At 41.4% G+C, this 27,028-nt stretch overlaps 1 protein-coding gene across 1 annotated transcript in view; it reads left to right on the plus strand.

The window, feature by feature from the left end:
* GLB1 (galactosidase beta 1) overlaps nucleotides 1-27,028 on the plus strand; it is a 52,285-nt gene that overhangs the window by 18,017 nt on the left and 7,240 nt on the right. Inside the window, exons 3-15 of the mRNA XM_075418797.1 lie at nucleotides 699-849; nucleotides 1,142-1,202; nucleotides 2,022-2,116; nucleotides 3,419-3,599; nucleotides 4,836-4,894; nucleotides 5,794-5,915; nucleotides 6,014-6,054; nucleotides 6,525-6,637; nucleotides 9,613-9,687; nucleotides 15,488-15,577; nucleotides 18,613-18,726; nucleotides 19,839-19,970; nucleotides 24,975-25,214. Coding sequence (XP_075274912.1) covers nucleotides 699-849; nucleotides 1,142-1,202; nucleotides 2,022-2,116; nucleotides 3,419-3,599; nucleotides 4,836-4,894; nucleotides 5,794-5,915; nucleotides 6,014-6,054; nucleotides 6,525-6,637; nucleotides 9,613-9,687; nucleotides 15,488-15,577; nucleotides 18,613-18,726; nucleotides 19,839-19,970; nucleotides 24,975-25,214 — 1,474 coding nt within the window. The remainder of the gene's footprint in view (nucleotides 1-698; nucleotides 850-1,141; nucleotides 1,203-2,021; nucleotides 2,117-3,418; nucleotides 3,600-4,835; nucleotides 4,895-5,793; nucleotides 5,916-6,013; nucleotides 6,055-6,524; nucleotides 6,638-9,612; nucleotides 9,688-15,487; nucleotides 15,578-18,612; nucleotides 18,727-19,838; nucleotides 19,971-24,974; nucleotides 25,215-27,028) is intronic.

The raw sequence follows: 27,028 nt of genomic DNA on the forward strand, positions 1-27,028 counted from the left end.
AAATGGTTATCTGCTTGTTTGGCAGCTCTGTTACTTGGTTGAAATGAAGTTTAACTTTGTCCAGGCTCTTGGGCACCTTAGAATACTCTAACTTGACTGTTTTTCCCATGCTGGTTTTTCAGAACCTGTGTTGCTTCCAGTCAATGAAAGCTTTCAGGACCTAGTTGTGATATCATTTGAGGCTTAGACATTAAGTTCTTTGTAGTGGCAGCAGCATGGACCTGTCAGCCTAGTCGGTATTCCCTGTGCAGGCTGAGTGATGCATTCGCCAAGGGTCATGCACTATTTTGAGCAAGCTTGTTCTTGACCACCTCCTTTGTTAGTGGTTTACAGTAATCATCTCTTCATAAACCTCCCAACGGGCAGCTGACTTGCCAACATCAAAACTGTTAACTACTTAAATTTTGGAACAGACATCAGGGTTTCAAAATGCCACTACCAAAACTTGTGCTTGCATTGATATGGACTCCTGCAGACATACTGCAAAGTACTAAGCCTTGTTTCAGTATTAATTTTGACACATTCTGCCATATGAAGTACCTCACAGAAGAAAGACCCAAGAGTTATTCTTGTATTTTACTGATCTGAAGACTGGTTCAGCATTACAGACTTCTGGGACGTGTAGTGCAAACAGCTGTTACTCAGAGTTCTGGTTTAGTCTCAGTTTCCTAATGTAAAGTGATCTTCTCTCTTCATAGGTATGTGCCATGGAACTACCATGAACCCCAGCTGGGCATGTATGATTTTTCTGGTGACAAAGATCTGGAGTATTTCCTGCAGCTTGCTAACGACATTGGTTTGCTGGTTATCCTCCGAGCTGGACCTTATATCTGTGCAGAGTGGGACATGGTACAGCCTTTTGTAACAGTTATCTCATTTCTAGGGTAAATCTAATGCAAGTATTTCTGTCTTAGGGTAGACAAACATACTTGGTGTATCGTTGGACAAAACTCTTGGTTTAGCATATTGAAATCCATATGCCTTTTTACAACGCAGGCTTACTTTGTTTTTTTCATTGGGAGTTATTACATACTTGTAGAAAATCAGTCTTCAGGTCTCAGTATATGTTTTGATAAAAGGCGAAATTCTTATTACATTTTCTAAAAATGGTCACTGAAGTGGTTCCCCTCTCTCTTCCCAGGGAGGTCTTCCTGCATGGCTGTTGGAGAAGAAATCTATCATTCTCAGGTCTTCTGATTCAGGTAGAGGCATCAAAAAGGACTAGCAAAAATACGCTTTTGCATCAAAGCGCCTTGCTGTTTGAGGCCATTACTAGATAATTCATATTTCAGCGTAAGTTATCTTGTGAGTAAAATCTTCCGTACTTTTAGTTAGAAGCATGCATTCAGGAAGAAAATAGAATGAACAAAGTAGGGTAGAAAGTTTCCAAAGTATTGGCTGGTTTCATGAAAATTGGTGCCAAGAGAGAAACCATTGTCACCGTTGAGGAAAGGACAGGTAGCTCTCAGCTTGGAGTTTTTCGGTTTTGCAACAGCCAACTGGCCACTCATCATGGGGATGCTTCCTGGCTGATCAGTTTGCATGTAATTCCGGAAGTAGTTGCAGCGTTCTTATGTGCTACCTGGTCATGGACCAGACATGGAGGGATGAGATGAGACATGAGATTAATGTGGTTATTGGAGTGCATATTAGGGGGAAAAGGTATATATCACATCTGATTTCAGTTCTGCTCATTGCAGGATAAATTATGTATTTAAAAAAACAGTACACATAGCAACATTCAAATTTGTTTTCCTGTTGGAATGTATTAGGACATGTGTGAGACATACTGAAGTCTCTCTGGTGATTTTCATCAGTATTTAAATGTTTTATTTTTTAGTAAACTGTACTGGAAGCTAACGTTTATGAACAAATATAAGAGCACAGCAGTTCATTAAATGCTGTCCTGTTATACTTTACATATTTAGAACACTAGGTAAAAACTTCCCATACATAATTTAAAACAAAAACTAGAAAAAAAGCAGAAAAGTCGCGAAACATTTATACTTTGTGTATTACAGATTACCTGGCAGCGGTAGAGAAATGGATGGGTGTCCTTTTGCCAAAGATGAGGCCTCACCTCTATCAAAATGGAGGTCCAGTCATCATGGTGCAGGTAACTTCCTGAAAATGAAATGAACCCGAGCAGCATGGATGCTTATATTGCCCTTGCAGACACTACATGGATGTTGGGTGGTAATGTCACAGATGTTCCTTAACAGTTCTGGGTTCCTGAAAGCTTCTGATGAAATCCCTTGTCCTAAAGAACTGAATGCACGGTTTCCAGAATTCAGAGGGCGCTCGTCTGCTCTCTGCAAGTTGGTTTCCCAAAACAATAGAAAGCAATAGAGGAAACTTGTGGAGCTTTTATATCTTGAGTTTCATGCTGGTTCTCACATAAATCCAAAATACGTTACAATTGCCTGAAACCCTCTGACGGGAAAAAGGGGAATAAGGATACCTGCAGATAGAAGCAAAAGCAGTACAGAGTACGCCTAAAACTTGTGACAAAAACAGCCTCAAAATTTAGGCTTTTTAGCTCTTGGCACATAACTTAAGCTGTAAATGTTTCAGGACACAATGTTGTGCGTTCATGGTGAGTAGCTTCTCTCATGAACTCCTGGATGTGCAGTGGTGATTGTTCCATACTCTTGATATTTGACCATAACAAAAGCTTTGTTATAATTTTTTTTAAACTCACTGTTTGGCACAGGATGGGATAGGAGACCCTTCTTATAATATGCCAAAGGTCATTGTTCTTGATCAATGTATTATATGTCTATTGAGCAAAATCACTGGGCAAAATTATTCCTTGACAGAAATAAGATGCTTCTAACAGGATTTTCAGAAATAGCCTTCAGGTGTGCATGACATAGGATCTGGAGCTTGCAAGTCTATCCCCTTGGGAAAGGGGCAAGATGCATATGTCTCAGCAGTAGCAGAGTTGTTCTTCTCCCCTCAGTCCTTTGAGTCTGTTGCAGGGCTTTGATGTTCACGTGAGCCACTTGTAGGTGTCTCTTTTCTGGAAGTCAAATTTTGCTGCAGTTTTGGTCATGTCACAACCTATTCTATGGTTTTATTGTTCTGCTTGTGAGGCGGGTCGTAGCTCTCAATTTTTAATAGAGACTGTGTTTTCATTGCTGTTGCTAAGTAGCTGGGGTAAAGATTTTTATGTGGAGGGTGATTTTGTAGGAAAATGACTTACATCCACAAAATGATTGCTCCACTGTAAGATGCAGGCAAGAGGAATGAGTGCTTAGAAGTATTGTCTTCTCTTACTCCTCAGGTCTGGACTTAAAATGCCATTTTCAGCATTGCCATCAAAGGAAGAGGAAGGTTGGATTTGGGCTTTCTGTTTTTGGTATTAGATGCAGACTGAAATTGGTTACTGCTTTACTGACTTGCTTTTACTGTGCAGGTCGAGAATGAGTATGGAAGCTACTTTGCTTGCGACTATGACTATCTGCGTTCCCTTCTGAAGCTCTTTCGCCAACATCTTGGGGATGATGTGGTGCTGTTCACAACTGATGGTGCAACCCAGTTTCACTTGAAATGTGGAGCTCTTCAGGGTCTTTATGCAACTGTGGACTTTGCCCCAGGTTGGAGATCACTGTTTGTTACCAAAACATTCAATATTGTGTGTGTTTGTGCTAGGAATAACTGACTTGACTGCTTGACAAACATGTCTGGTTTGTTTAAATAATAGGCATTTATTTATATTTGAGGTACTCTTAAACATACAAGAATCGCCCACAAGTACCCAATCAGAGAGTCATAATACTTCCTTAATTCATGAAATCCTGAATAAACAATTTACGCTGCTCAGAGTGTGTATCTCCCAAAAATTAGCAGTAATGGCATAGATACCATTGTTTTTTTAAATATATTTTTTGATGCTGGGGTTTTTTTTGTTGTTTTGTTTTTTTAATATCCTTTGTCTGTCCCAGAATCCAGCCCTTGTAGTTCATTTCTTCTGAAGCCAGTGGTTACTGGAAAAAAAATTACTACTGAAGATCATCATTAGAAATGTGCACACTGCCACAGTTTGCTATGATACAGGCCTGAAGAATGGCTAAGCAACCATAGTGTGTTCAGAAAGTGCCCTTTTGATAGAAAAGGAGAGTTAATGATGTAAATGTCCATACACTGCACGGACTTGGCAAAATAGACTTAAGGCACAAGAAACAAACTCCAAGATAGATCTTTCTGTATTTTTTTACGTGTTGCCTCTTTTGTACATTATTCTCTCTACAGTCAAATATATGTGCTCAGCAGGAATCTGTTTTCTTACAAGTAGATTGAAATGATGAACGCCTTCATTTTCCTTTATTATCCTATTACTTTTAATTGTGAAGTCATTTATGAGATGGTGAGCTATTCATGGAAGTATTTACTGGCCTATGGCCTGAGCCACTAGGAGTGATCAGAAGTGAAACTCCGCTTTAGAGGTTGCCTGGCTTCTGTTCTCCCCCATAGCCTTGGTACTGCAACCCCAGACCTATACTTTCTAATGACTAGGTAGCAATTCTGGCACGTCTCAGACTTTTTGGTGCCAGGATGTCATTCCTGAGAAAAGTTGGGTTTTCTGAAAATGTTTCTCAAAAGCAAAGATATACATGCATGCATGCATACATGTATGTATGTATTTTAAGTAAGTTGTGCAATTTAAAGAATGGAATCAAAGGTATTTATTGATTCCTCTGTTTTCTGAAGTAACTTTCTTGTCAGGATTTTTGCTAAGTGTTGGAAGGGAAAGAAGACACCAGTTTCAGTAAAATGAAGGACCGAAAAAGTCATGGATGTAGCAACTCAGTTTTATTTCTGTCTGCTTATAGGTGGCAATGTCACAGCAGCTTTCTTAGCTCAAAGGGGCAGTGAACCTACGGGCCCTTTGGTATGTCTTTTCACTTAAATTGCTTGTATCATTTCTAATCCTGCAATGCCTAATAAGAGGGGAGTTTCCAAGAGTGTGTTGGACAGTTTTAGGGACATGTTTATAAAGTCATAATTTCCATGTCAGTCAGACAAACTGAATAGAGGAGCTTCTGTGTGTGTGTGTTAAATCCACGTTAACTACTGTTCTGCAAATACTGTTTTAGTCTCAAAAGTTATTGATTTTGTTTGAGTATTTTTCCTTCCTAAGACAAATGTTTACAATGCAGTGGAAACAGTAAGTATGACTAGATGAGTTACTGAGGTATGCGTGTGGGTGGAAGTTAAAAGCAAAATTAAAAGGGCAGGTTAGAAGTTGCTTCCTGTTTTCAGCTACCCTAGAGGTTTTACACAGCCTACAATGGGATGTGAGATCACTGGAAGCCATTTTGGCAAAGGGAGAAGGCCCGCTGAGGGTACAAGATTATCTCTGTGCTATGAAATTGTTTAGAACACAATCTGAGTATTTGAAAGATTTCTTTTTCATTACATGTAGTCTGCATATGCTATTCTGCAGAGAATGTATTGGTTCCATCATTTATTCGAATGCCAAGCATCTGAAGCACGTTTGTGTTGACAGGTTCCAAGGAAATCCATTCTCTTTGGTACTTAAGCAATTATTTTCAAAGTGTCCCCGTAAAATTATTGAAACAATCCTTTAATTTCTTTGACCAGTAATCTGCTGAAAAGGACTGGCTTACCATGTACTTGACTGTATTTATGGTAGTTAAAGAATGGCTCAAATGAGTCAAGGTGCCTTTTTTCCTTCCCTCTTAGAGTTCGTAACCTTAAATCACATTGCATTCTGTTCTTGTTCTCTCTTCATGTTTTCCCTTCCTCTTTTGCTCTTCCTCCTTTCAGGTTAATTCTGAGTTTTATACTGGATGGTTGGATCACTGGGGGCACCGTCATTCTGTTGTGCCCACACAAACTATAGCTAAAACACTTAATGAAATCCTGGCACGTGGTGCTAACGTTAACCTGTAAGTGTGTGTTCAGTAGAGGTTAATTTGGGGGGATTTTTTTTTCCCAATTCGGCAAAACCTGATTTAAGTGGATGGCATTTTTTTTTCCTTTTTAGGTACATGTTCATAGGTGGGACTAACTTTGCCTATTGGAATGGTAAGGAATTATTTGAATGATACTAATCATGTAGGGGAGCTGGTTATGAATTAGGTAGCAATGTATTCTGTGAAAAAATAAACTATGCCTGCTTTCACATGATAAATAGATGACTGCACTAGCTATTCTCCATCTATTGCCAGCATGTTGTGATAAACCCACATGGTGTTTATCCTGCTAAAGGCTACTTCTGCTTCACTCAGTCCTGTGAAACAGCTGAAAAATGGACAAATATGTTTATCTTCAGAGTATTTCTGAAGACTGTGTAACAGAACAGTGTGAGCTCAGAAGGACTATTCCATCAGGAATAGTTTCTCGATGCCAAATCTCAAATACCAAGGCCTACATGAATCTAAAAATGTAGCAGGTTCTGACTGTGATTGGAAAGAATTCTGGAAGTTGATACCTTTGGAAAAAAACCCAACTCTTCCACTGTTTCTGTTACTTTTTTTTTTTCTCCCCTTCTTTAGGTGCTAATATGCCCTATATGCCACAGCCCACTAGTTATGACTACGATGCTCCACTGAGTGAAGCAGGGGATCTGACAGAAAAATATTTTGCCTTGAGGCAAGTCATTGGTATGGTGAGTGTCCTCAGGACGTGTTTAGAATGGTTCTTTGAAACATCCCTGGTGTACTGCAAATTCTCTTGCTCTTGTGTTGGTATAAGTTGCTTTTCTGCAGGCAAGGGAAGTGAAGTAGAACAAGGTGATTAGGCCAACCTAACTGCTTGTTGTTACAAAAGGGGGCAGATCTTGCGCCTCTCTGGCTATCTTTTCTGTCCCGATGGCTCCCTCATTCCTTTCAGAGGAGGGGATACAGGTGCAAGCCTGACACCAAAAGGATTCAGCTCTGCTTTTTTGCTGCGTTTGTCTTCTTTCAACTGAAGGTCTGTAAGCTGAATTGGCTCACTCAGTCGGATGCGAGCCAGCGTTGGCACAAGGCAGGCAGAGGGAGGCGGGAGGGTTTTGCATGGGAGTGGAGATGGAGGAGGAGTGAACAGAGCTTTTCCCTGGCAGCATCAGCCAGCAATGCAGTCAGCTCGGGCTCATCACTCGATGGCAGCCTGGTATGCACTGCAGCTTAGTACTTTGGCTGGCTGTATCCCAAGTTTCATGCTGTGGTTTTGGGCCTCTGTGAGAAGGAGCATGCTTATCCAAATGAATGCATCTTGGTTTTGTCGTGCCACAAACTGTAGCTAGTGGGTGGGACCAACTTTGCCTTGCTGTAAAAATGCACAGTATCTGTACAAACTGGAGATTAAGAGGAAACATGGAACCTGTATCTGGATTTTGAATAGCGTTGCGTTTGAGGCCGTTCGGATGAAGCTTGAAAACAGATTCCATGGGAATCCCAAGGTTCAGCCTTGTACTTGCTGTCCTGTTGCATGCCAGCAACATTCCTATTCACTAGAAGACTTTTTTTTTGATGGGAGTAGATCTCCCAAAAGTGTATTACACTTTTTCTAGGGTTCAGCACACCTTTACCTCCGTACCTGTGGAAGGCCTGCTGTGGATGATTTTCTTCAATTTCTCCGTTACCCTCAAGCTTTCCCTTAATGAGATACTTTTGATAGCCTGTCAAGGGGAACCTCCTGTCTTGATACAGATTTTCTCACCAGAGAAATTCCCAAACTTCCTGTTTTTGAGTTGTTTTCTTCAAGGCAAGATCCCTATCTGAACTCTAAGTAGTGTTCTAGTGCAGTGAGAGAGCCTTGATAAGATCTGAAGTGTTTAGTATACCTAAGGTGTGTTGGGTCATGGTACAGCTTTTTTTTGGTGTGGTTTGTTTATCTCTTGCCTTCCATATCCATAGGATCTCAGTGAAGTTTTCCTGTGTCTGCTGTGGGTTCTAAACCTGTAATAGTCTGTCTACTCAGCTGCAGTTTGAGGTGGAGCTGATGAAAGAAAATAAGGTTGCCTGTAACTAATGACTGCGTTCAACATTTTAGCTGTGCTACAAGGCTAATACATTGTAATCTTCCTTTACTGTTTCCTCCACTTAGTAAATGTAATAAAGAAGAGTTTCAGTCTATGGCTTCTTTCAATTGTTGACAGCATTCTCTAATTTTTACTATTTAGGCTGAAATTGCCTACTTTTGATGACATCTCTTGGGTGAACATAGGTTTTCTTTTCTTTAAGCATGAATATCTTGATTATTTTCAGATAGAGAGAGGAAGAAATGAACTTGTTACCAGTAATATAAATCAGGCTTTCATCAGTGTATAGTTGAAATTTGACAGGAGGATATTGGGAATTATACTGCTGTGGTCTGTTAAAAAGAAGAAAAAAAATAAACTAAATAAAAAACCACATTGTCTTGGTGCAGAAGCGAGCTTTTGAGCATGAATTTTATGCTGGGTATACCATGTGTGAGGCCAGGAAATCATGCCATGTGCTAAAACTGTCAACCTGAAAGCAAAGTAAAATCTATTAAGAAAAATGCCCTTTCAGCACCTCACGTAATGTAACCCACCAAGTACTCAGAAGTCACTGAATGTGCAGGTTAAGATAGCCTTCACAAGGGCAGTCATTTATGTGTATGTATTCAAATATAGGCTTGATTGCTTGATCACATGGGTATCTTGTCTGCAGAATGTTTTTCTCTATAATCTGCAGACAGGACCATGTTCAGTAAATGAAAGAACAGATGGGAAGAGTGGACATTACAGGAGACAAGTAACGGCAGGAAAGAGAGAAGGGGATGATAAGGAGAGAAGAAGGTTGTAGGCTCAGAAAGGAGGCGGCTAGGGTATGGGGCAGAGAGCTGCTGTCTAGACTTGCTGTTTGTCAAAGGTGTCCGAGAAAGTGGTTGACACCCTTCACCCCTTCTCTCTGCTGATTGCAGGTGGTTCTTCCTAGAGATACAGGGCAAGAAGTAAACAGAAATAGCCGGGCAGTCAGAGTGTTTCTGTGTCGTGTTTCCCTCTGACTGGGCAGTCTTCTAGATCAGGACAAAAGGGAAGCTAATGATGGGACCTCGAGGGTTTGTGGAGCTGTGGAGGAGGCTGAGGTCTCTGGGCCTGCTTCTTAAAAAAACCATTCCAGGCAGTAATGGATTAGCGGGTGGTGGTGGAGTGTAATAACACGGAAAGGAAAGGCACAAGAGGCTACGAGTTCCCAATACGGAAGTGCTGCAAAGGAAAGATCAGGTGGAAATACTGCCTGCAGACTTGGAAAGGTTAACTCAAGCTCCTATGGACTGGGGAGGTCACTGCCTGAGACTTGTAGAAGACCGTAACGCAAGCTCTAGCCACAGGAGGGCTCCAAGTGCGCTGTGATTCTTTGACAGCTTGTTTGTATGCTATGCTTATTAGTACCTCGAGTCGAATAGTTATTAAAAATTGTTTACCACATGTGATCAAGTCAGATGTGTGGTTTTTTTTTTTTAATCTGTCTTAGACTAGATACAGCTGCAATCCTGTAGCACAGTGAGATTATCTACTTTTAGCCAAAGTTCTACTTCTGTAAGTTGTGAAGTGGAAAGTGAGAATTCAGTTAAGGCATGTTTGTATTTTAAGTTTCATGTGTTGTTTTTTTTTCCTCCTTCCCTTTCTAGTATAAGCGGTTACCAGAAGGTCTTATCCCTCCAACAACACCCAAATTTGCATACGGGAAGGTTCGCTTGCAGAAGGTAAATTAACACCTGTCATACTCTGTGTATCTTTCCATAATGCTGTATATTTGCTTTCTGAAAAAAAATGTTTGAGGGTGTCATGACAGTCTCTAGATGTCTTACAAAGTAAAGAGGAAAACCTTGAAAGCAAACTTTCAGGAGCGAGGGAGCAGAGCTTGGGAGTTAGGAATCATGCCAATGGTGGAAAATGAGAAAATGTATGTTACCTGTACATAAAAAGGAAATTTTTACAATATGCAGTGTGTGCCTGAAGTTTTACTAAACTGAAATTAATATATTATTAACGCAACAGAATCATAGCTGTCTAACTGATGTCTGAGTAATGTAGCTGGGGGAATACTGCTATGAGAGCTACGAGCAAAGAGTGGTTTTGTAGCTGTTGATGCGTCTGGTGTAGAAGCAGCAGGTAGGATATACGTTTCTTAAATACTTCTAGGTGTTTAAATTTTGAATATGGAATATTTTCAGTAAATTTGAAAGTCTTAATCATTAAGTTTCTTGCAAGATTGGTGCAAATCTGTAGCTGACGAGAGAAATTAAGTTAGTTTCCTGCTGAGGGAAAAGCATGCAGAACACAGCCTTGCTATATCCTGTCTGACAACAGCAGCATAACTGATCAGCACGTGAGTAGCTGGGGTTTGTCCATAGCACCATCTTTTTAGGACCAGTGACAATTTTCTGTGAAATACGGCTGAGAACTAGGTTCCTGCAGTGAGCGTAGAGGATGGTTTAAGGGGGGATGGAAGAGACAAGTATGAGCTTGGTTATATTCATTCTACTGGACACAGACAAGTTGTTTTGAGGTAGAGGATTACTGCAGCAGGCGTACTGGATACTGTAAATCGTAATGCTTTGGTTTTTATACTTTGTATTTTTAATTTGGCAGCCACCTTTCTAATCAGCAATGTGTCTGATCTGTTACGCACTGCAGCTGAAGCACTGCAAAACTTGGTAGTGATAAGGCTTTGCAGCCCTTGTCAAGTCATCCCACTCAAGTAGTGGGCAGAAATACTTTACGTATAAAAGTGATTCACCAGTGAAGTTGAAACAGATCTATATCATTTTCAACATCCTTTGTGTATCTTCAGACCTTTTAGGCCAGGGGTTGCCATATGAGGTTTCACTGAACTGGTTTATATTTGGAAGTGACTAACTAGATACCGTTATCAGTACACCCACCACTTCTGCTCCTAGCATAGGTTGCCAGCATATGGGAGCCTAAGCAATCAGATTTTGACTCTCCCATCTTCTCATGGTTCATGGCTCTCAGATAGGGCTGTCCAGTTTCACTAGAATGATGAACTTTCAAGCTTTCAAGAAATGAATGCTGCAGGGTGCCTGGCCCAGACAGCTGTCTTACAAAGGAGTCAGATGAGTAAACTTGCTCAAATATCACAGCTCTGACATGGTTGTCGCACTGGGAGCCCTGTTCCTGCACCTTCTCACCTTCTACATTTCTTGCTTTTTTGAGAGGGGGTGTTTTACTGTCCACCCAGTAGTTTTAGGAATCCAGATGGCATATCTAAACTGCCAGGTGTGAGGTTCCTTTCATTGCATATACATATACTGCCAGCTGCACTGAATGCCTCTAGAATTGTTTTCTGGGAAGAAGGTTCCTTTTTGCTCTGTGAACCCACTGCTTAACTTCAGCAGCAATTACTCCTCTGCTTACTCACCCTGTGACACAGGATGAGTCTCAAATCACAGAGGGTTTGTACCGTCCCAGTCAAAGCCATCCCTTCCAGCTCTGTGATGCATTCTAGCCCCTGCTGGGACCAGGTCTGGTGCACCAACGAGGTGGAGAGCACCAACAAGGTCCAGTGCAACAAGTATGGAGAAGCCTGATTGTATTTGGGTGAATATCAGAGAGGGAATGTTCTAAATGATAGGACGTAGATTTGGTAGTAGTAAACTTCCCAGCTGTATCATTTGTAGTGACAGTGGTAAAACGGGTACTGTGTGAGGCTTCACTGTGCAGTTGAGGTCCACCAGTCAGTCTGCTATGCAGAGCATTGAATCTGCTGCAGTGAACCAACTGCCTTCACACTTTTGCAGAAAGCAAGAGGGAAAGCAGACTCCAGAGTATTTTCAGGAGTCATATGGTGTGCTTTACAGAGGTGTGTGTAACCAGAGCAGGCTGTTCTCGGTTTGGTATTTTTTTTCCTCGCAAGATATTCTGTGACCGTTCAGTGCTTAAGTACCTGATCAGCTACTCAGGACCTAAACTTCAGGAAAAGTGATCTTTTCTCTTAGCAGTGCTGCCTGTCGTATTTGCTGTTTTTTGGAGGTTTGCAAATAGGTTGCTCCAGATGAAAATAATTGGAGAACCCAGGCTAGTTGGGGAGGGAAAGAAATAAAAAATAGTAAAAAAAAAAATAAGCTCCCCTGCTGTTCCCTAATTAAGCAGTTGTTCATTCTGAGCTATTGAATTATTTTAAATAATTCTCCTGGGTGGGAAAAATGTAATTTATTAAAAGATGCTGACGACACTGACATTGCTGCAGGAAATCAGAAGACGGGAAGGCAGGTGGTGGTGGTGGGGAAAAAGTCTTGTTACATAGATACAAAAAGAGAAGTGTTGAAGATGAGGAGTGGGGGCAGGCAAAGGCAGAACACCGATACATAGGCTCAAGAAATGTGAGCGAGATGACAAAGTTTAGGGGTTGAAGACCCACAATGTGAGGAGCATCCTTTCCAGAAGGAAATGAATGAAGCTTAGTGCCTGCAGTGTGGCTGTGCACGCTTGTCAACAGGTGGTAGTTTCTGGTCACCACCTGGGGGGCCCTGGGGAGTGTTTGTCACAAGGAAATGCCTGTCCCAGTGCTGCAGTCTGCAAACTCAACAGATTCTGGAGGTGTACTCAGTTCTTGGGATGTGGAGAGCTCAAGCAATAACAAGTAGCGGGCAACGCTGATACGAGTTGAGGATAGAGAGGGGTTAAGCAAACAGGATGCTGCCAGTAGTTGATATTGTTCCTGCTGGAGCTGTTTTGTTTGCGTTTTTTTTTTTCATGCTTGATCTTATACTTCGGTTTTGAAGACCTTGCTGTGGAGGATAAAAGAGTATTGCTGTTTTTATTAGTAGTCATCTCTTGTTTTACAAGTTAAGTTTTAAAAAATTCTTGGCAGTATTTGTAATTTTTAAATTGACTGTGAAGTTTCTGTTGTGATACTGATTGTCCAACAAGTAGCAGTCAACAGGAACTTGCAGCAAGAGCAGATCTTGTTTTGGCTTTTTTTTGTATGCACCACTTAGAGTGAAAAGCTGAACAAAAATAATCCATTGAAGTTTCAAAGAAACAAGCTTCTGCCAGCCCAGTCCATAAGTGAATCAGATGTGGTCGACCTGTATAAAGAGCAGAAGCCCCTTTGGCAGCAGGAACTTAAAAAAAAACATCAAACAGGCACGTGTACAAGCTGCTAATACTCGGTTCAGCAGGGCACAAAGCAGCACTCATTGCTGGTTAGTAGCTCATTGGAGTGCCCATGTGTGTCTTAATACTGCTTATGTTTGTTTCTAATTTCTTTCCCCACCTGGGGCCAAGACTACTAGTGCTCATAGGATTGATGTTTAGTTCTATAATTAACTGTGTTGGTGTCTGTGCATAGATACTCATCTCTTGCTTCACAGCTGTTGTACAAGACCCAGCAGTTCAGTCTCTCCTGTGGCCTGCCAAGTCCTGCATATTGCTTTAACATTACTGGCTCCCTTGGAGGAGCATAACATAAAGAATGGAGCACGTACACAGTCCAGAGCATTTGGGGAATTTTACTCTATGAAAGCTGATTGTTACTTTAGGTGTAATGCTTAAACTGAAAACATAAGCAAACTACTTTCATCAAGATTTTGCAAGCTATCGTTTTACTGATGGCCTTCTTGCCAGGGTGAACATACTTGGCTATGGACTAGTGAGGGTGACCCAACCTCCAGGTTGTGATGGCATTAGCCTTTGTATACTTGTGGCCTCCTTTTGCCTTCTTGTTTCTAGCTAAAGAGTTGAGATAAGCTCCCTTCAAAAGTCCACTTAGATTTATGTCTACATGCTTGTTTTGTGGTTTAAGCCCAGAAGGCAGCTAAGCACCAGACGGCTGCTTGCTCACTCTCCCCAGTGGGATGGGAGAGAGAATTGGAAAGGTAGAAGTGTGAAAACCTGTGGGTTGAGATAAAGATAGCTTAATAGGTAAAGCAGAAACTGCATGCACAAGTAAAGCAAAAAAAGGAATTTATTCACTACTACCCATCAACAGGCAGGTGTTTATCCATCCCCATCATGTGTAGTCGTTACTTGGGAAGAGAAGACGCCATCACAATTAACATCTCCGCCTTTCCTTCTTCCCCCAGTTTTTTATTGCTGAACATGACATCATATGGCATGGAATATCGCTTTGGTCAGCTGGGCTTGGCTGTCTCAGCTGTGTCCTCTCCCAACTTCTTGTGCACCCCCAACCTACACGCTGGCAGGGCGGTGTGAGGAGCAGAAAAGGCCCTGACTCTGTGTGAGCACTGCTCAGCAGCAACCAAAACATCCCTGTGTTACCAACACTGTATTCAGTATGAATCCAAAACATAGCCCCATACTAGCTACTACGAAGAGATTTAACTCCATCCCAGCCAAAACCAGTAGTATACTGAAGAAATAATTGCATGTACATAGATGATCCGTGCTGACTTCTGTCACATACAGCATGTTCTACAAAATGTACACTTAAACGTATAATCTATTATTTCAGCACTGGTGACTTTCATGTATGATCTGCAGAAATTCAATATGTCTGTTACTGAAGTAGCATCAGAAGTTTGTATTGCTGTGAATGTTTTTATACTATACAGTTTTAAGTAATTTTAAATGCCTAATTTTTTTTTGTGTTTTTTTTTTGCTCAAACATTTGAAAGTAAATCTGCATTTGAGAAATATTTTTGATGTCTTTATATGTAATTACCACTGAACGGTGACAATACTTCTGGTGAAACAGGCTGACATCTTGCATGAAAAATATGAATGCAATTGATTTTTTGAGCTTGTAAGACACTAGGCATATTGTGTGCATCTTGACTAACATAAAATTGATAGTGGACTTTGCAAGAGAATTGTAGATGAGTAGAAAACTCTACAGTCACAAAAAGAAACTGCAGATGGCAACAAAAGGCAATTTAGTTGTACACATGCAAGTCCTTATTCAGCAAGGTACTTATGCATGTGACTAGCCTAAACCTTGCTTCCAGTCTCACTAAAATCAGTCCAGCTGCTTATATGTGACACTGAATTACAGCCTTAGGGTTTCTAAAATAATTTAAGACTAAATAGGGTAAATTGATTGTGGATAACTCTTGATAGAACCAAATTGTATCCTAGCTCAGAATGATTCCAGAGTAACTCACTGGAAATCAGTGGCATTTTCCCTAGCTTGGCTGTAAGCATAATTGAGCAAAACGTAGATAGTATAATTGTTTTGTATTAATTGTCCAGAGAAGTTACGTTTGTTACAGAACTTTTGTGAGAAATTCCTGGGTTAGTTCTAATTAATTAATAAAGAGTCACTTCTTCTGTTTTTATGAATGCATAGCAAATTTAGAACATCTGAATTTTTAAAACATTGCTCCACATGTGGCATGATTCTTTCAGGGTTCATCAGTTCTCTGTACTGCATTGTATTGTCAATATGTGTGTAAGGATGATGTAAAGGCTTTAAATTTCTTTGCTTTCTGGACAGATGCAGCTAGGTGGCTGGATATGCAAGCTGTTATATTTGGATTGAAATTTACTGACCTTCATTTGTCTGCTTTTTCTATGCTGCAGGTGGGCACTGTGGTGGAGGTTCTTGACAGGCTGTCACCTGCTGGACCAGTGAAGAGCACCTACCCATTAACCTTTGTTCAGGTGAAGCAGGTGAGGATTCCTTTAGCAGACACTTTGCAGTAATTTTGTAAAGTTTGTCTGAACAACCCTCTGTGGTATTACTCTAGTTATGTCAAGTGTCTCTCACCTTATCTCAGCACAGAAGTAGTAGTACTGTAAAGGTGTCCAGGATTTTTGCATTGGAGACCTTTCCATATTCTACAGTGCTCCTGTTTTGCACTTGAGGTTTTCCTCTTTCTGTGAATGTAGGTATCAATGCTGTCCAGGCTTTCACCTTTATCTCTCTCCTCTCTGAAGTATTGATTTTCAGGTTCTTAAAAGACTTTTTTTATCCGTCTTTTTCTTCACTATTGATTTTCCTTATTGTGTTTGTTCTTTGCCTCTCCCCACCTGCTATCAGAGTGAGCACAGTGACGGAGACACTGTTTTCTCATGCAAGTCACGGGACCTGGAGATGGGGGAATGCAATCTGTTTGGCACTTCTGTGGGCCTCCTACTTATTTGTAGTCCTTTTCCTACATGTATGGTGAGGCAAGAGAATGCAGTGAGACAAACCTTTGGGAGCAACCTCTTGGAGCTCTTGCAGCCCACTGTCAAGGACATTCACCCCACTGGTTGAGATAGATAGGGAAAATACCTTTCTCTGCATTTTGCTCTGGCTTCTGCTGAATCCCACTCTTCCCTATGTTCCCTCTCTATCAGTCTTTGCATCAGTTTTGATGGCTGTCTATATCTTCCCTCGCAGTCAAAGATATTTCCCTTCCTGCTGAGGGACTCTGTCTTTCCATTAAGGTTACATGGATCCGTGATCACTTCTGTGCCGAATTTAGCAGGGACTGGAGCATGGGAGAGCCGTGGATGTTGTCTACCTAGACTTCAGCAAGGCTTTCGACACAGTCTCCCGTAATATCCCCCTAGGGAAGCTCAGGAAGTGTGGGCTGGATGAGTGGTCGGTGAAGTGGATTGAGAACTGGCTGAATGGCAGAACTCAGAGGGTTGTCATCAGCGGCGCTGAGTCTAGTTGGAGCCCTGTAACTAGTGGTGTCCGTCAGGGGTCAGTACTGGGCCCAGCCTTGTTTAACTTCTTCATCAACGACCTGGATGAAGAGTTAGAATGTACCCTCAGCAAGTTTGCTGATGACACCAAACTGGGAGGTGTGGTGGATACACCAGCAGGCTGTGCTGCCATTCAGCGTGACCTGGACAGGCTGGAGAGTTGGGCAGAGAGGAACCTGATGAGGTTCAACAAGGGCAAATGCAGGGTCCTGCACCTGGGGAGGAACAACCCCATGCATCAGAACAGGCTTGGGGTAGACCTGCTGGAGAGCAGCTCTGTGGAGAGGGACCTGGGTGTCCTGGTGGACGACAGGTTAACCATGAGCCAGCAGTGTGCCCTGGCTGCCAAGAAGGCCAATGACATTCTGGGGTCCATTAGGAGGAGTGTGGCCAGCAGGTCGAGGGAGGTTCTTCTTCCCCTCTACACTGCCCTAGTGAGGCCTCATCTGGAGTACTGTGTCCAGTTCTGGGCTCCCCAGTTCAAGAAAGATGAAGAGCTACTGGAGAGAGTCCAGCGGAGGGCTACGAGGATGATGAGGGGACTGGAACATCTCACCTACGAGGAGAGGCTGATGGAGCTGGGCTTGTTCAGCCTGAAGAAGAGAAGGCTGAGAGGGGACCTTATAAATGCTTACAAATATCTGAAGGGTGTGTGTCAGGAGGATGGGGCCAAGCTCTTTTCAGTGGTGCCCAGTGACAGGACAAGGGGCAACGGGCACAAACTGAAGCACAGGAAGTTCCGTCTGAACGTGAGGAAGAACTTCTTCCCTCTGAGGGTGACGGAGCCCTGGAACAGGCTGCCCAGGGAGGTTGTGGAGTCTCCTTCTCTGGAGATATTCAAGACCCGCCTGGACAAGGTCCTGTGCAGCCTGCTGTAGGTGACCCTGCTTCAGCAGGAGGGTTGGACTAGATGACCCACAGAGGTCCCTTCCAACCCCTACCATTCTGTGATGGGTGCTAATTGCCTGCAGCTAAAATAAACTAGTCTGAGAAAATGTGATGCTGGTAGTAGCTGGGGGAGGGAGAAGAGCAGGGAGCAGTTCAGCAGGTGCCTGGGATATGGCATTAGTCAAGTAGAGGTTCAAAGCTCAAATAAGCCACTAATACAGAGGTGTGAGAGAAGCTGCAGGTAGTATGTTGTGGCTGGATGTAATTTCTAGTGGGCTTTTCTCTCTCATCCTCTGGCCTTCCCACCCTTAGTACTGTGCTTGGGAAAACAGAGACAAGATGGCAGCCAGTGAAGCTTCCTAGCATATTTTTAATTTTTCTCCCCCCCTCTGTCCTTCTGGATATTTTGTTGCAAATGTAACGCTAATATCATAATTATAGCAGAATGGAAATGGTTTACTCTCACTTCTTCCTGCCAGGGTTAAGTTCTAATCCAAGTCTAGACAATAAATCGTTTTGTGGCTACTGAGTGAAAGAGACGATGCATCTTTTGACTTGTTTTTAGTTTGTATTTCACTTTGATGAGAACAAATCTAATAACTATTACTTTTTTATTTTATTTCATGTTGGGGAACTTAGTAAAAAATATTCTGAAATGTTCCTGATATAAGCCAGGTAGTTTTAAAAATAGGTAATATTGGTTTGATGAATATGTCAATATGGGCACTGGGTGACAAGTGCGCTTTCAAATTTGTTATATAAACTCCGTTATTAAGGGATTTTCCAGATATCTTTTCATTGATTTTAATGAAGAAATAATACTGTTGGCCATTAAGTGTTTTGTTTTTATTAAAGAAATACCTTCATAGCCAAGACCCTTATCTTTTAACGTTATGTAATGGAAACTCTGCGGAATTTACACCCATTACTTAAAGGTCAAAGTGAACTCTAATCTGAAGCTGGTATCTGTGATAGATGCTATCTGAAGTGAATGAAAGTTAACGTTTCAATCTGTGCGTGTAGGCAGGAATGTGGGATATTTCTAATTCGTGACCTAAATTGAAGCTACGGAATGACTTGGTTCATTAATCTGGGTTTTTTTCTTTCTTTTATTTTCTTAGTATTTTGGGTTTGTACTGTACAGAACTACGCTTCCAAAAAACTGTACGGAGCCAACACAACTGTCTTCACCTTTAAATGGAGTCCATGATCGTGCCTATGTGTCTGTGGATGGGGTAAACATTGTTTGCTGGTATTCATTTCTGCCATGAGTGGCCTTCACGAAAGTCATGGATACAGTCTGCCTTTTGGTTTTTTCTCCTTTCTCCAGCTTACGAAAACAACTTTATTAGATAATCTTACTTAATTAGATGAAGGAAGTAAGGAAGTATACAGTTGATTCATATTAAAGTTCGTATTCGTATTTCAGAAAATATGACTAGCTATAATTTCTAAGTAAAATGTAATTGTTTCCATTTTTGAGATATTTGAATGTTGATATAGATTCATGACTTAAAAAGAAATCTAAAAGAAGGGTTTACTTGCAGGTTCATGAAATATGTTAATGATATGTATGCTTGGCGGCTTTCTACAGTGTTTCCATAGATTTTTTTTTTTTAAATTTTTTTTATTCTTTTTTTTATTTGTTTGTTTGAAGGTGAGGGGAAGTAGAAGCCTGAGCCTGTCTGTTACCTTATGAAACTGGCTTCTGACCACCAGTTAAAAAAGAGTTTGTGTGGAATGTGAACTTTACCTTTGTTCCCTTGAAGAGAGTTTTGTTCCTGCTTAATGAGAATTAAAATCAATTCATGAACTTTGATAGCCTATTTTTTAATTAATCTTTGACCTGTACTGACTCTCATCACCTTTGTGTCCAGGTCAGTCTCTGCTTTCCTTATGTTGTGGGAATGGAAATAAATAAAACGAAGTATTGATATGAGCTTAATTGGAAGATGAAGCCCCTTTAATCACTGATATTGCGAAAATCTTTTCAGTCACTAGACTAAATTTGAGAACTTGCTTTTTGTGAATCTGGTGCATCAAAAACCACTAGGATTGTGACAGTTGATTGAGTTAGTTGAAATTAGCTAAGGAAACAGATGGTGTCAGTTAGACAAATGCTGCCTAGTAGCACATCCAGTTGATGTACTGAAATGTGAATATTGACATACCAGCTTTTTGTGTGTGCATGCTTGTATGCAGGAGGAGGAAAGGAACACAAATTTTTTTACTTTTTTGTTTGTTTCCTTTGTCCTCTTTCTTTTCGTGCAAGTTGAAGAGACAAATAACAGGGTTCTGTTGGTTTTCAATGGTTATTGTTTTTTTGCTCTTGGTGTAATTTGTATAGGTTCCTCAAGGTGTCCTTGAAAGGGAAAAATCATGTATGGTAAATATAACTGGGAAGGCTGGAGCAAGTCTGGACATCTTGGTAGAGAATATGGGCCGAGTCAACTTCGGTAGATACAATAATGACTTTAAGGTAAGTAAAATCAGTTGAAATACTGGATTGTGGTGGCTTCTTCTCTTTTCTGCAGGTTAAAAAGAAAGTAGTGAGTTAGAGCAAAAAGATCAAGATTACACAGCTGTAACTTTACCTCAAAATATAACTACTCACTAATTTTCATTTGAGTTTTTTTTGTCACCAAAGTCAATGTGGAATTAAAAACTGACAGACATCTTTTAAATTTTTTTTTGTTTGTTCACTTACATTGTCAGCCAAAGCATGACCCACAGAACTTTCAGGTTGAGTTAAGCCTGTAGCTAACATTTTAAAATGTGCAAAGCTGTTTGGACAAGCTCCAGAAATGGGTTGGAAATCGGTCTGGATCTTGGTTGTGCTTCAAGGCTTGTGAATCCTGGGGTTGTATTTGTGTGTGCGTGTGTGTGTGTGTGCATATATACACACACACAATTTTGTGTCTCTCTCCATGTCCCATTTAACTTGTCAGCAGCATGACCTTGCAGTATTTTCAATATGGCTAGGAAAGGCTGTCTCATGAGCACTTTACCATGCAAAATTGCCAGTTCAGATTTGGACTGATCAGGTATTAGAGATAATTATCTGAAAGTTTCCGAACGCTTCTGTGTCCATGCTATGCTTTAGGACTGTCACTTCCCCTGTGTGAGTGGCTGTGGTGGGTTGATGTTGGCTGGCCACCAGGTGCCCACCAAACCACTCTTATCACTCTTCCTCCATCAGCAGGACCAGGGGAGATAATATGACGCAGGGTTCATGGGTCAAGATAAGGACAGGGAGATCACTCAGCAATTACTGTCACCGGCAAAACAGACTTGACTTTGAGAAATCAATTTATTGCCAATTAAACAGAGTAGGATAATGAGAAATAAGAACAAATCTTAAAAACCCTTTCCCCCAGCCCTCCCTTCTTTCCAGGCTCAACCTCACTCATGATTCTCCTGCCTCCTACCCCCATCCAGCACCGGGGGATGGGAAATGGGAGATGTGGTCAGTTGATAACTCTTCATCTCTGCCACTTCTTCCTCCTCGCAATCTTCCCCTGCTCCAGCATGGGTCCCTCCCACAGGAGGCAGTCCTTCATGAACTTTTGCAGCTTGGGTCCTTTCCACGGGGTGCAGTCCTTCAGGAAAGGACTGCTCCAGTGTGTGTCCTCCACGGGCTTACAGGTCCTGCCAGAAAACCTGCTTCAGTGTGGGCTCCTCATCTCAGGCCACAGCTCCTGCCGGGAGTCTGCTCCAGTGTGGGCCCTCCATGGGTTCCAGCTTTGTTCAAGGCACGTCCACCTGCTCTGGTGTGGGTCCTTCATGGGCTGCAGGGTGGATATCTTCTCCACTGTGGACCTCAGTGGGCTACGGGGAAACAAACTGTGTTGCCATGGGTTGCAGGGGAATCTCTGCTCCAATAGCTGGAGCACCTCCTCCTCCTCCTCCATTGACCTTAGTGTCTCCAAGGCTATTTCTTTCCCATTTTTCTCACTCCTCTCACAGCTGCTACACAATTGGTGCGGGTTTTTTTTACCCTTACTTAAATACGTTACCATAGAGGCACTACCAGCGTCACTGATGGGCTCAGCTTTGGCCAGTAGTGGGTCCATTTTGGAGCTGGCTGGAACTGGCTTTGTCTAACATGTAGGCAACTTCTTGCATTTTCTCACAGAAGCCACCCCTGCAGCCCCCCTGCTACCAAAATCTTGCTGTGTAAACCCAATACAGTTGAGGTGCCACTAATGTAACACTAGGAAGGGCAGGGGCGAAAGGGAAGCTTCTCTGGTTTTAGACTTAATGTAATCCCCAGTGCTGTGTGATATTTGCTAAAGAGAGGAGTATTGCAGAGGCCAGTCTTGCGTTCATGCCATGTTTAGTGCCACAGCATGCTATTTTTTTAGTTCTTGATGTTACTGGGCCACAAGTAATAATGAAGTAATTGCAAAGCTTTACAATTAAGAAGAGATTTGCAGCCCACTAACTGCTAGATTTGACTTGGTCTAAATTGATTTGGCAGTGTTCTTTCAGAAAGCTTGTGAAATGTTTGGTGACTGTCCAGATTAATAGCTCTCTGGTGATTGTAGTGCATTTTGGCATTAGGGTGATGACAGGTAAATTAGAAGCTCCTGTTCCTTCTCAATCTAAATTCTGTCTGTGATAGGTGTCTTGGTGCAGAATTAAGAGTTGTCCCAAGTTTTTCTTGGTTAGTTTGGATGCAAGAACAGGAGAAAGATAAACACCACAGGAAAGACCTGTGCTTGAACAGTACCGTTTAGTTATCAAGCAGAGGCACGTATGCTGTGAGGAAGTAGAATTTTTAAGGTTATAAGTAGAAAAAAAAAGTAAACCCAAGTGTGGATGCGTCTTGACTAGCCTAGTTGGTGAGACAACAAATTCTGGTCAAGTTTGGGCCTGTTAGAGAATCTAGTTCAGTTGTAAAACGTAGTCTGGGAAGACACTTGCAGGATCGCTGGTAGGCAGAAACTCCTGTTCTCACACTTGTGTTTTGCTGCCATGAGTAGGATGGGCCTGTTTGCATTGCTGAAGAAGGGTGTATTGGGTATGATTAAGCAGCATAGAAGAATTGAAGCTAAGGCTTGGTTTAAAGGAGTCTAATTGACCTGTTATCTTATTCTTAAGTGTGTTGTGGTGGGGATTTCTAATTATGCCAAGACTCTAGTCAAGGCAAAACAATATAACTCTGAGCATTTACTAAGCTGGTAGCCTACACGCTTTCACCATATCAAAAACCAGTTTCCCTTGCCTTACCTTTTGGAAAGCATGCAGTTCTTTAAATCCTAATCAGAACAAGCTAAATATATGTGGGAACTTTTAGGATGTATGAAAGCCTCTGAATTAAAAGCATCAGCAATTGAGGCTTTTCTGCGCTTGTGGCACAGAAATTCAGTGGGTAGCAGTAGTGCCAACTCTGTTCATTCTGTCTTTTCAAGGTACCTTGCCTTCATCTGAGTGGCAAGAGAGGGCAGCAAGTTTCCTGGTGGTTTGTCTTCATGATGAGGCAGCAGAAATGTTGCATTTACTTATTTATTTAATAACAAGCTAGGTGATAAGGAAACCTATGTGCTTAGTGCTAAATTAAGGTAACAGAATAGAAGGTTAGAGGTTGGATTAGGGAGGTGCTCAGTCTTGTGTGGTTGAGCTGAAATTCACACTTACACCAGGGTTTCATCCTTTTTAAGATTTAAGAGTGAAAGCAAGTTTAGTAGACGTGCGTTGTGAGAATAATCCTCTAAAAGGAGGATCCTTCTGTGTAGAAGAGGCAGCCTTTCTCAGGTAGCTTTGGAATATGTGCATTGCTTCTTCCCATAGAATCCCTCCCTCACACTTTTCTTTGTGTTGATTTTGAAAACTTGGAACAGTTATACCTTGGGTTTTAGATAATTTGTGCTTTCAAAAATGATGTTAGGGGAAGAGATCCCTACCCTGTGAAGCCTAGCATTTTTAAGCAAATAGAGTAACTTTTCTGGGTTTTGTTTGGCTAGTTTTTTATAACTTTTATGAACTTGAAATGGAACTAGGCATCTAGCTTTTGGGAACAAATCTTAAAATGATTCTGGTTTTAAAACATTCTGCTGGTCTAAGTCTTGTTGTTGAAGGATGCAAAGGAAGGAAGAGTGTGGTTTCTGTTTTTCCTACACTTTTTCGCATGCTCACTGCTAGCTATCTCTTTGTTTTACTTGGAGAATTTATATCCATAGCTGGACTGCTGAATATGTGTTCTTATGCAGACCAAACGAAGGATGCTTAATGGGCGCGTCGCGTTCGTAGTGCCTAAAGATGGGCTTAGGGAGGCAGGTTAGACAGTTTGGACTAAAGTTATGTTGCATTACTTCAATTTATTGCTAGACAGAGTAAAGTCTAAGTTGTATAGAAAAGTTTTGCCACTTAACTCTGTGCAGATATTTTATTTTGATACAAGTAAAATAAGCTCCTGTTCTGTAAAGTGGTCATCTAGGTAAGGGAAGAGAAAACCAGTTAGTGCTCATACTGATGATGAAGCTTATGGAGTCAGTGCAATGCTTATTAGGCATTAGTACAGACACATGACATAGTGTCAGCCCTCCAAGGCCATAGAAAATGTGGTTTTGCTTGTTCCTGTTTGATATGTGGTTTTTGCAACAGAACTGAAGTTGCAAACTTAAAAACAGCTTCTATGCAGGGTCTACTCAAGCGATTATATGGATGTAGTAGCACTGATTTAAAATCAACCTCTGCATTCCACTGAAACACCACTTTAGAGGCTGTTGTTGTAACACAGTTAGCATGTAACTTAATGTAACTTTTAGAGGTAACTTAGAAGTTAGAGGTAGAGGTAACTTCATGTTGCTTTTACTCTTCTTAAATCATGACCTGACCTTGCTTTTGCATTCATTGTGCGAGTACCCTGGTGTGCTGCACACATGGTCCACAGAAATAAAACAGGACTCCGTGGGCTTGAAGCTGACTGTAAACTTAAAATATTTCACTGAATCAGGGTCACAAAACATGTGCATTGGTTTTCTGATACTGTTATGTTAGCTGTAGAAGTTTTGTAGGAAGTAAATACTGCTTTCTCTGCTATTGTGCAGGTTTATGTCTTTGGTTAGTGACTCAGTGTTACCAAATCGCTTGATGGTATCTCAGACTTACGATATTTAATGCTTTTTCCGCTTTTTATGAAGCCCCAGGTTTTGGAATCATGTTCATGTTAAAGCAAAACAGAAGTTTTCACAGTTATGGGAAAAAGGTTTGAAAAAAAACTCGGGCATCAGTGAAAGCTCACAGCTTTGAAGAGGAACAAATGTTTCACTGAGAATAAATGAAACCCTTTATTCTTAAGCAAAGTTTATAACCTGGTGGAGGCCAGATGCTTGGTTTTTCATACACAGATTGGTAGCTGTTGCACGTACTTTGGTGCATTTTTTTATTCCTGACTGATTTATAGTTGCAGCCAAATAACTTCAATAACATGAAGCTAATCGTTATATTTTGGGTTTGTTTTTTTTCCTCCTACTCCTAGGGTCTAGTTTCAAATTTAACTCTTGATCAAGATATACTTGTTGAATGGGAAATCTATCCTCTAGACATAGATGGAGCAGTGAACCATGACATTAATGGCCACCTTGATCAACCAAAGAGTTCTGCCGGCAGTCCACTGAGTTATGAAGCACCTACTTTTTACACTGGTAGACTTTCAATTCCTGGAGGGATTCCAGACTTGCCTCAAGACACCTATGTCAAGTTTCCTGGCTGGACAAAGGTACAACTTTTTTTGCTGTAAAAAGCAAGCTGCTGAAACTTCTATGGACAGTAAAAGTCCACCTCTCTTGGGTAGGTGGAAGTTGGTTGTAGTGGTGGTTGTCTCAAATATATTTAAACAACTAGGAAATGGATTCCAGGCATGAAGTAAATCTGGAGATAAACTCTTAAGAGAAGGCAGACATGTTCAAAAGATACGTGGTATTGTCCAGAAAGTGGAGCAACACAGAAAAAAAACACTCTAGTTTGTCAAGAGTGAGAAACGTCAACTGTCAGGGTATTTAGAAATGCTGCATTTAGCTGTGAGGGTTTTGTTTTGTTTTGAGGTATGGAGCAGAAACAGCTTTTTAGAGGGAGGGAGTGAATATATACTTTGAGATAAAACAATTTTTTATTCTGGAGAAAGTGGGTTGCTACAGGAGACTTTCCTGGTTATATTAATTAACTAAGAACATATTTGCGGTTCTGTGTGAGGCACTATGGATCCTGTTACAAAGCAGAGAGAATGCTGGACACAACTGCTGGTGTTGCACCCATAGATACGGATCCAACGCATGGAAGAGGTTACTGCTTGTCTTCTGGAGGTTACTTGTAACTAGGCTGAATGGATCAGAGTGCGCTACTGTGAGAAGCTTGTGGGCAGATCTCTGTTGATAGGAACTTCTCAGAGGGCTGGAGCATAGCTAGAGCAGCAAAGAGTGTGTTTTCACAGTGCTGCGTTTGAAACAGCCAACATGCAGGATGGGTAAGGACCAGCTCAGCGAGGAGCAGAATGTGTGCACTGAAGTGCCACTCATCTTGGAGACCTAAGCATTTAAGTCCAGGCTTCAGGGAAGTGCCTGTGATAATGTTAGGTAGCAAAATTATTCCTTTCTGAAACAATTAATTTACTACTATTAAAATAAAGTAGGAGAAGGAGCTGCTGGTGATCTATCTACAGTATTGTAGTGGTTAAAGTACTTCCCAATATGCAAAAGGCTGTGATTCATTGCAGGCACTTTAGTGTTTCTGGCACTGAGCTTGGGTGAGGAAGTCTGACTTAGTCCCTGTTCCTGTATGTGTGCATGTCTTACACAATCACTGAATAAAATCCGAAAATAGCTCTTTGCACAAGCAGTGGAATCTGAGACTTTTACAGTAAATTGACCCCATGAATCATAAATCTTCTTCAGGAAGCATGATGACCATACCTGCCTGTTGGCAAACTCATCTTTGAAATGGCAAAGGAGTCCAAGACTTCTTACAGATTGGTGGAAATATTTTCCTCTGATCTATAGAAACCTCTGTTTTACATAGTTTATATACCCTGTAAAGCAGTCAAGGTGAAGAGATCACAGATGAACTATAAGTAGGGCTATTGAATTGATCCGTCAAGCTTCATATGGATTGGATCAAACTTTTAAATAAGATACCCAGGAGTAATAAGATTGAGGTGATACTGGGTGTGAAATCCAAGACTTTCAGATAATTTTACCAGTGAGCAAATGCCTTTAAGGCAGAGGGCATTAAGGGTGTAAATTCCACTCAGGTCCCACTGTATCTGGGCCTTAATTCCTCAGTGGCACTGTATAAATTGCTGATGGTAAGGTGTGGAGAGGGACTGTTAGTAGGGGTTAAAATTCACCTATTTGAGCAGGTGGAAAACCATGGAGACAACACTTACAGAGTAAACATAAAATTCTAATGATGGTTCTGCCTTTATAGATTTAAGACAAGGAATATGGCATGCTGGACGGCCTGGAAGGAAGGGTGCAGCATTAACAGTCGTGGCCTATGTTGTAGCTTGCTTGCCTTCAGTGGTTTTTAAACCCTTCA

This window comes from Opisthocomus hoazin, chromosome 4 (genome assembly GCF_030867145.1).
Source record: "Opisthocomus hoazin isolate bOpiHoa1 chromosome 4, bOpiHoa1.hap1, whole genome shotgun sequence".
Taxonomy (NCBI): Eukaryota; Metazoa; Chordata; class Aves; order Opisthocomiformes; family Opisthocomidae; genus Opisthocomus; species Opisthocomus hoazin.